The following is a 10,121-nucleotide window of genomic DNA, read 5'->3' as shown; positions in this document are numbered from 1 at the left end:
TAATTATTGGCAGCGTACGTGATCAAAGGGACGCACAAAATCCAGATTCCAGTTGGCAAGAGGCTTGTGCAGTAACTACCCGAAATCAAGCTAAGAAAAAGGATGAGCGCATGACCTTGATGGTGCCTAGTACCCGTGAAAGCCCTATTGTGGATAAAGAGAAGCTCAAGCAGATGCAGCGTGAAGATGAGAGTCTGCGCAAGTTCTGGGATCGAGACGGTGTGCTAGTAAAAGGTCAGGCGGAGATTTCATTTGAAGAAAAATTTGGAGTACTGTACCGCCTGTACAAGCACCGTTACATGAATGGTGGTAAACCGCTTAAACAAGTTATGGTACCTGAGAATTTGAGACGTCTCATAATGGAAGTAGCTCACGGATCGATCATGGGCGGTCACATGGGCATCAAGAAAACAACAGACAAGATCCAGAGTGCACCGTAAGTAAAGGATCAGCGCCGAAGGTACTGTTAGAAAAGATGCCACTGATAGACAAGCCCTTTAAGAGAGTAGCAATAGATCTTGTTGGTCCTATCAGTCCTCCGAGTCAAGAAGGACACAGATATATATTGACACTGGTAGATTTTTCGACTCGCTTCCCTGAGGCTGTGCCACTAAAGAACATTGATACAGAGACTAGCAGAGGCATTGCAGATATCTTATCCGCCTAGGAGTACCCGAAGAAATCCTGAGTGATCTGGATGCGCAGTTTGTTTCTGACTGCATGAGAGAAGTCACCCGACTACTGAGCATTAAACAGCTTACAACAACACCCTATCACCCGATGTGTAACGGTTTGACGTAGAAGTTCAACGGAACGATGAAGTCTATGCTAAAGAGACTTTGTAGGGAGCAGCCAAGACAATGGCATCGCTATATAAACCCGCTGTTGTTTGCCTATCGTGAAGTTCCCAAGAGTCCACTGGTTTTTCACCGTTTGAGCTGTTATATGGAAGAGCTGTTAGAGGACCAATGACTTTACTCAAACAGCTGTGGACAAAAGAAGTTGACGAGCCTGAGGTAAAGAACAGTTACCAGTACGTTTTCGAGTTACGAGAGAAGTTAGAAGATACCCTTAAACTCGCTCATAGTGAACTGGAGAAAGCCCATCAGAAAGGGAAGCACTATTACGACCGCAAGTCTTAAGTTAGGAAGTTCGAGTCAGGTGAGAAAGTGCTTGTGCTGCTACCTACCGACCATAACAAACTACTTATGCAGTGGAAGGGTCCCTTTGAAGTTAGTTCTGTAGTAGGTTTCAATGACTACAAAGTGAAAGTAAAAGGCAAGGAGAAAGATTACCACGCTAACCTACTTAAAAAGTACTTTGAGCGAGCGGAGACTACAGTCGAAGGAACAGTAGGTGGTGGAGTAGGCACTACGTGTATAGACGATGATGTCGACTGTGCAGCTAAAGATGATGAAGCAGAGGGAGAAAACGTTGATTTTTTAGAGCTTGGTGGATATGTAGCCAAGGAATCGATCAAGGATGTTAAAACTGGACCAAATCTGACGGATGAGCAACGGAATGAATTTACGGAATGAATGCCCGTTTGCTACGCAAGCAAGAAATTGACAAGTGCAGAAAGGAACTACTCCATAATTAAGAAAGAATGCCTGGCGATTGTATGGATTATCAAGAGATTTCATCTTTATTTGTACGGAGTTTTTTTTGTTCTTCAGACGGACCATGAACCCTTAAAGTACATGAACAGTGCTAAGTTTGCCAACGGGCGTCTTATGCGTTCGGCTATGTTTCTGCAAAAATTTTGGTTTATCAACGGAGTTGATAATGTAAATTGACCACCGTACAGAGTATGTTTCTGCAAAGTTATTCATTCACAGTTGAAGCCACAGTTAGGGTGGTTTAATGGTCATCAACCGTGCCTCCCACCTCTGTGACCCGGGTTCAACTCTTGCCTCGGGTCGTATGTGGGCTAAGTCTCAGTCGATCTTAATCTGACTTTGAGGGTTTTTCACCGGGTACTCCAGGTCTTTTACCCGGTCTTTCACCCGGTCTTCTCTATTTCCTCCCTCCTCCCTCCTCAAAATTGACTCCCGGCCTATTCCATCAGGCTGTGGTGCTGTACTGCGAGGTCGTGTTCAGGGGCCAAGTGCCTAGCCGGCACCACACAGCTCCTTCGGTCCGACCTCGTTGAGCTGCTCCCTTAGTAATTCAGTCCCCGACTGCGAGGAAGGGCGATTAGCAGGTCAGATGATGATGATGATGATGATGATTATTATTATTATTATTATTATTATTATTATAGTAGTAGTAGTAGTAGTAGTAGTAGTAGTAGTAGTAGTAGTAGTAGTAGTAGTAGTAGTAGTAGTAGTAGTAGTAGTAGTAGTATTAATTATTATTATTATTATTTACAAGTCGAAGTTCACCTACTTCATGTGCTCGATAGGATCATTCGAAGATTATGTCGACCCAATCCAGGAGGTGATTGAGGATTTACTACTTCCAACTTTGTTCGGTCAATCAGAGCCTCTCCCTAACGAGGTGCGCAGACTTGCTACCTTAGCAACGGGTCAAGGGGGTTTAGGCATTCCTGATCTGAGATCCGAGGCACCGCAGCAGTTTGCTGCCTCGAGACTATTAACCACCGCGCACGTAGATTCTATTACATCACAGAGTTCCATCATGGTGCCAGGAGAAAGATCTATGGAGGAGCTAAAGAGGCATCAACAATCACTTAAGAGAGCAAGTGCCAAAGAGAAAATGGATAGCATCGATTCAAGCCTCTCCCCAGACCTGCTGCGACTGGTCAACCAATCGAGAGACAAGGGCGCAAGTTCTTGGCTGAATGCGATGCCCCTCGCAGACCAGGGTTTAGCCCTGAACAAGCAAGAGTTCAGAGACTCGCTACGCTTGCGTTATGACCTGCCCTTAGTCGATCTACCAAGTCATTGCATATGTGGGGATAAATTCACCGTTGGCCACGCCCTCTCTTGTAAAAAGGGGGGTGGTTTGTAGCGCAGAGACATGATGGTGTACGGAACTTGTTAACGACATTCATCGACAAGATCTGCAATAATGTCGAAATCGAACCACGCCTTCAACCCCTGGACAACGAGCGATTTCATTTGAGGAGCGCTGTTACAAGTTCTGAGGCAAGGTTGGACATCAAAGCGGGAGGGTTCTGGGCAAGAGGAGTTACGGCATTTTTTGATGTAAGAGTTACGCACGTCAACTCCAAGTGTTACCAGAGCAAGCCAACATCGGAAGTGTTCAAGGAGCAAGAAGAAGAGAAGAAACGCAAGTACCTGCAGAGGGTGTTAGATGTAGAGATGGGTTCGTTTACGCCTTTAGTATTTGGAACCAATGGCGGAATGGGAAACGAGTGTCAGCGGTTCTTAAAGCATCTCGCAGACAAGATAGCCCAGAAAGATACCGAGCCTTATCATATTGTAATCACTTGGCTCAGGACACAGATTTCGTTTGAACTCTTAAGATCGGTACATGCATGCGTTAGAGGTTCGCGAACGCCGTTTCGTAGCAAGATAGAGCAATCATTAGACTGTAAAATAAATGTAGCTAGTGCGGATATTTGAGATACACGGTCTATATGTTTTTATACTCGGGGCGTTTTATGGACACTGGTTTAGCCGTCATTAGTATAATTCGATTGTATGATTTTAATATCTCTGCATCATGGAATTCGTAATTTTATAGAATTTTGAATTTTTTTTATTATCAATCATTTCTATTTCTTTTAATGTAAGTGAAAGAAATAAAGTTGTTTTATTATTATTATTATTATTATTATGATTATTATTATTATTATTTAGCAGTATAAACGTTCGTATGCTAGCTTAGCATATAGCTCAATAGGGCGCTATTGCGTAACCTAAAGGTTGTAAAATAACCTGAATATGTCTAAAAAGTTCGTATCTACATACATCTATCTAATATATATAAACGAATTACAAAGGTTAGCTTCGATTCTTGAAAAGGTAGAAATGTAAAATGAATATCTTCAGACCTATTAAAACAATATTAAAGCTTCTAAGACAATTCTACTTGCAAAAAAAATATATATATATTTTGATCCTAAATAATTGTTCTGTTGTTTCTGACGCTGGTTAGTATCTTCTTATGTTATCACTTTGAAAAATCTCGCAATGTTCAGACTTTCAGACAAAACGACCTTCTGCATTTTCAACAATACTTCTTTACCCCTTTTAACTCCTACAAGACTTCGGATGGTGCTCTCCAGTTCCTCACTATATCCTCCGATTATTAATAATAATAATAATAATAATAATAATAATATTATTATTATTATGTTTTAGGTAGCGAGATTAATATTGGTAACCTCTTGATCCCTTACTCTGCCTACTCCTCTGTTTCAAAAATGGAAATATCCTCAATGAGATGACACAAATTTTTTGAAGCATGGCTTGATTCGGCCAACGTTGGAACGACAACTTGACATCGTTATAGAGGATATTGGTAGATTGAACTCCATACAACTCTGTCAACTCCAGTCACTTAGCTGGAGGAACAAAGTGTAGAATTTAGCTCTGCCTTTCTTATATTTTTTCTTCAGGTCGCGATTTTCCTACGGATATGTAAGATATTGGTTAAGGCACGTGATACGAAATTGTTATTGGGGAGGGGGGGGAGGGGTAGAGGGTGTTGGGGAAAGGCTTTTCAGTGTGCCTCAAATAGAATTTTTAACCCTTCAAGGGATTTCAGTGCAGGATTTCATGCGCACGCCATGGTAAAACGGGAAAACATAAGACGTGTGCTTTAACGTGGTTCAACCGTGTCATACAGTTTCCTCATTATGAATTTCCTTTGTTTAACCTGGAACGTTATAAACTAATTCCAAAACAATGATCCGTAATAGTGCTAAAAACAAAGAAGGAATCGTGCAAAGCGCGCGCGTCAACGCGCAAGACCACACTTTCCGCGAAAATGTTGGGGCGTTCATCGTGTTAGAGTTCTTCTAGTTTCAGAAACAAGTTAGGGACACAGTTAACAACTGTTTCACACATTCGATGATTTGTGACTTGGATTTCAGTGACTTTTGTCATTATACTGTGATGTGATATTCTCGAAAAAATGCACGAGGATTAAGTACCAACCTCTGGTAGATGTAAAACGTTTAAACTGAACGCTCATATTCGTTATTCTTCCCCAGGCCCTCTTGTCCATTGCGTGCTCATCTTGAAACAGAGTTCGCTCGCTCGAGAAACTTTTCGGGCTCGTTGAAATTAGATCCATGTCTTGGGTTTGAGAAATTCAACATGTCTTCATGGCGACTGGGGTCGAACTTAAAGGTGGTAAGCCATAAGACCACTAAGGATTGCTTCACAACTTGTTTTCATTGTTCACAATATCCGGCTGTACTGCACTACGCGTAAACACTGAAAGAAATTTGGGTTAAGTTTTCTCAATGTGTAACCTCTTGTTGTGTAGCGACTAGGCTTAAAATCGACCTCAACTATTACACCTTTATGTTTCCTTATAAAATCTCTTGCAAGTGTACAATTTGTATTGGTGTGTACCAATATTCAACAGGCTATCGGTTTCAAACAACTTTATTCCGTTTGGTAGCGGAAGCGTAGCGTATAATTGAGGCATTGATCAGTCAGTACAATATGTAGTGTGTACCCCGAAATCTGCAAAGTAATATAAAACTGTCCATTTATGTTCTTGAGATAACAGAAAGAAATACGAGAGAATATTTACCCGATGGCCTTCAGATAATGTCTTATCACAGTTGTTTCTGTGTCAATTGGTCGGTGATACAGTAATTAGGCAATTATCGTTTGTCACGTTATGCGCGCGTAATTATGTGAAATTATAATTAATGACGATACACTCCCCCCGCCAAATGCGAGTTAGACTAATGTTTTCGTTTACAGTAATAGAATGTGCCTATGCAGATAGTCTATGTTCATCATTGGGTAACAGAACGACCAACTTGTTAACTGGTCTCTCAATTGTGGCGTAACCTCTTCCGCTGTATTTAAATACCCCTAAAGGAGTAAGGGTGGCACAGTCGGTTAGTGCGCGGCCTTGGTGCATAAGGTCCCGAGTTTGATCCCCGGATCTCACATCCTTGTTTCGACTTCTTTCCTTTCAGTGTAGCCTACGTAGCTTTAATTACCCTTAAAACGGAGCACTTAAAATACCCTTAAAACGGAGGGGGGTAAAATGAGCGCACCGTCGGCTTCCTGGGAAAATACTCTCTAGAGAGTAAAGGAACTTCCGACGTTAAATAAGGTGTACCTTTACCTTTGCCTTTACCGGTTCTCCTGGTTTTGGGTTTTTATACTGTACTTGAACTTTGCGTACTTTGCCGTCTTGTCCTTCGAATGTCTTTGATACTTTTAAGTTTCTATGTGCAGTATGCCATTTCTGTTGTATTAACAGGCTTTTTAAAATAATCTCTTGTCCATTTCTTGCAAAAGTTGTCTGTAACCATTTGAACGAATTCAAATCGATGGCGTGGATTGGCTGAGTATGTAAACGGTCCACTAGGTATTTTAGATGTGGATCGTCCTAGGAAAAGATCGTTAGGGCACAAGTACTTGTCATCCGGGGAAGTTAGATGTCGTCCAATCGGTCTTTCATTAAGTAAGTTTGCAGTCTCATAACACAGTTTTTAATTCAGAAAATGTCAGAATGCTTTCACCGATAGCTGCCGTTATGGCTCTTTTCGTTGATTTTATCAACGCTTCTGAGACACCGTTTTGCCAAAGTGCATCTGCTGAAGAGAACACCCGTTGAAATCCTTCTACGCATCCATACTCCTGTAAACTCTTTTGGTCTAAATTTATATTTCACCATCTTCTTCAATTCCGCACTTGCGGCTACTAATTGGGAACCATTGTCTGAATAGATCTTGGACGGATAGCCTCTTATAGATGCAAATCTGCGGAGTACCAGTAAGAATTTTTCGGTACTAAAGTCTGGAGAAATATCTATGTGGACAGCTCTTGTACCGAGGCAATTGAAAGTAATTCCATATGCCTTCCCAGTTGTTCGTTTTTTAACTTCATCTTTTATCTTAAATGGTCCAAATAGATCTAGTGCTGTGTAGGTCCATGCGCGGCAGGTTTTAATCTTTCAGTCGTGAGTTTTCCCATGATTTGTTCGTTCAATTTCTTGTCCGATTTCTTGCATATTACACAGTTTGTTCTGATGGATTTCACTAAAATTTCAGCAATTTGACCATCCAGAATTTTGCTCGTATTTTGCTTGCAGTTGATAGCACACCCATATGAGCTCGACAATGTATGTACTCGGCATATAGACGAGAAAATCTTGCCCTTATGGTAGTAAGATGATCTCGCTTTTGTTATAACTCATTTCCACCCATCCTCTAGCACGTCCCCCAACAACGTAAATTCCGTCATCTCGTTTGCGAGGGCTGAGCCGCTTGCATTTACCCGATAGGATATCCTTTTGCATCGAAGTTTGTGATTCAAGAATCCAGAAACGTTCGGCATCGTCGATATCATCTGCTGTTAGCGTTAGTGTTGCATTTTTAAATGTTGGCTTCAGTTCTTTCTTGTACATGGCCAAAATTCGGTCAGTAACTCGTAGCAATTTTTTGTAACTGGAATATTTCTCGTTGTTTATCCTCGACGCAAGGGTGTCTTTTGGGTTAGTTTGGACGGCTGGTGAAGGTAGTTCCAGTTTAATCGTTTTGATAGGGATTTTTTGTTCCGATTATGTTTTCGTTATTGGCCATTCAGATTCGTGTAGTTTAAGGAAGTCCGGTCCCTTTTGCCATTTACTGTTTATGTCGATATCGTTTGGGTTACTTCCTCTTAAACAAATCAGCTAAGTTAAATTTGCTTTGCAGTCCAGTACCAGTCTTTCGTATTGGTTCCTTCTTGGATCTCTCCTACACGCACTGTGGCGAAGGTATTAAATCTGTGAGGATTCTTTTTGGATCATGGAGGGAACGATTTGAGAGTCAGTGATGTGATAACATTTCTCGAAACGGTATCTGCATTGTTCTGTTATTGTGGTTTTTAATCTTTTATTTAACACCGCACCACAGAGCTCTATCCGGTTGATTGATAGTTTCTTGGAAGGTGCGAGGCGGTTTTCGTGGTCTCCATTAAAAAGTCTCCGTCTAGCATTAGCACATGCGCCGTATGCATCATTAGATCCGTCCCTGAATATTACGAGAATTGGATTTCCCGTTGCTTCTTTAGGTTTAGTGCATCGATTTACTTTAATCTTTTCCATCTCACTTAGATCCTGGAAGAAGTTATCCCAATTCTGGTGATCATCTTCGGGTATAGGATCATCCCATTCCAATTTTGGGTTGTGAATCCACAATTGTCTCATGAGAATCTTTGCCCTGACGGTCAGAGGACTCGCTAATCCGAGTGGATCATAAACACTATTGACTTGTGATAGAATGATCCTCTTCGTTAGAGTCTTGGAAGCAGTAGTAGTCGTCCCTTGATTTTGTTTGGGGCGTAGTTTCGTGCTTGTGGGTGTGACATTAAGCTTGCCTTGAAGTAGAAATTATCCTTAATTGGATTCCATACAACAGCAAGTACTTTCTCGTGTGCCGTTTTCTTGTCTGTTGGTATGAGGTCCTGGTCTGGAGCAATATTGCCATGTGAATATATCCATTCCTTTATTTTGAAGTTTCCGTTACTCAAGATGGTTTCCATCTCATTCGTGAGCTTTTTGGCAGTTTCAACGTTGTCGACGCTATTGATGATGTCATCCATGTATGTATTGTTGATGAGTAGCTCAGATGCTTTCGGGTAAATTTCTTTAGCCATCTCTGCTGTTTTTCGAAGTGCTGCAGTTGCTATAGTTCCAGAAGATTTATCTCCACAGGAACCTCTGAATAACGTATGTGTCTGGTTCTCTAGTTGTATCCATATCCCACCAGAGGAAGCGGTGTGTTTGTTGTTCTATCACTCCCGTTCTGACTGTGTGGTACATTTTCTTGATGTCGCCGATGAATGCTATTTCATTCTCTCTAAATCTGATGAGTATTCCTAGTAGACTGTTTAAAAGGTCAGGTCCCTTAGCCCAATATTCGTTTAGTACATGACCTATGTAATTGGCACTGCTGTTAAAGACAATTCTCACTGGTATGGATTTGGAGTCTGGCTTAAGCACTTCGTGATGTGAAATGTAGGGAGCAGGTCCTTTGTATGTCTGTAATTCTTCTCGTGTTATTTTGCGAGCTACATCTCTATTTATCATGTCCTGTATCTGTTGTTGCTAGATTTCAGCGTGTTTCTTATTTTTAGAAAGTCGTTTTTTGGTCGATATTAGCATGCCGAATGCTGCTCTTCTGTTGTCTGAGAGATCAAAAGGGTCTATCTTTTGCGTCATGACTCAGATTTTTCTCAATTAATGCTGACTCCCTTTCTTCCTTGATTGTGTAGGCGTTGCTACCGAGTGAGCATCTACCGCACTTGCACCCACCGCAGCGGGGCTTACATTGTATCCCGAGATTCTCTATTTTTATTCATTTATCCACTTTCGCCACAACTGTGGTGGGGCTCGCACAATAGAGCGAGGCTCCAAATTAAGTGCACCCTTTTTACCCTCCCAACCTTGATATACCACAGAAGACAGACCACAACTCCGGGAACTACATGCTCTACTCTTTGCGACAAGTGTGCGGGTTCTGAGACGGGACCTCCGGCTTATCGTCCTTATCCGAGAAGACTAGAGAGTCTAGCCATTTGCAGATGTAATTATAAAGGCAGCACTTTCTCCTCAGTTATTTAAAGACCCTGAGTGTTGGTGCGGCCGGAGTTGAACTCACGACCTCCCGCTTGACAGCCCGGTGCTCGACCAACTGTCTTGACGTGATGGGCGTGCATAGTTCCAATGAGGGACTTTTCGTTGATTCCCTTGAGTACTGGGTGTGTTCCACCTACACATCGTCCGAATTGATTTCTGAATAAAAGTAGATGTCCAGACCTTTGTTCCTTTAAAGGATGGAAGTTTGCGTATTCATAGCCTATTAAGGTATCAACCTCTCCGGTGGGCCTTATTAATTCGTCCTCGTATACGTCTTTGAATAGTTTAGAGAGATCTTTTTTATGTCGACTGCTGGAATGGGGGAGGTTATCTTGTCGATTCCGTAAACGTTGAATACGACTGTTTTGCCATGC

At 41.8% G+C, this 10,121-nt stretch overlaps 2 protein-coding genes across 2 annotated transcripts; both read right to left on the bottom strand.

Moving 5' to 3' along the window:
- Positions 1-7,887: 7,887 nt before the first annotated feature.
- On the bottom strand, positions 7,888-8,316 carry LOC138020832 (uncharacterized). The gene has a single exon (XM_068867750.1). It carries the CDS (start codon positions 8,314-8,316, stop codon positions 7,888-7,890), a length of 429 nt encoding a protein of 142 aa, XP_068723851.1.
- An 86-nt stretch (positions 8,317-8,402) lies between these two features.
- LOC138020830 (uncharacterized) lies at positions 8,403-8,765 on the bottom strand. Its single transcript, XM_068867749.1, has one exon. It carries the CDS (start codon positions 8,763-8,765, stop codon positions 8,403-8,405), a length of 363 nt encoding a protein of 120 aa, XP_068723850.1.
- Between the last annotated feature and the right edge of the window lie 1,356 nt (positions 8,766-10,121).

The sequence above is a fragment of the Montipora capricornis genome, chromosome 10, assembly GCF_036669925.1.
Source record: "Montipora capricornis isolate CH-2021 chromosome 10, ASM3666992v2, whole genome shotgun sequence".
NCBI classification, from domain to species: Eukaryota; Metazoa; Cnidaria; class Anthozoa; order Scleractinia; family Acroporidae; genus Montipora; species Montipora capricornis.
This window is presented reverse-complemented; position numbering and strand designations above follow the sequence as displayed.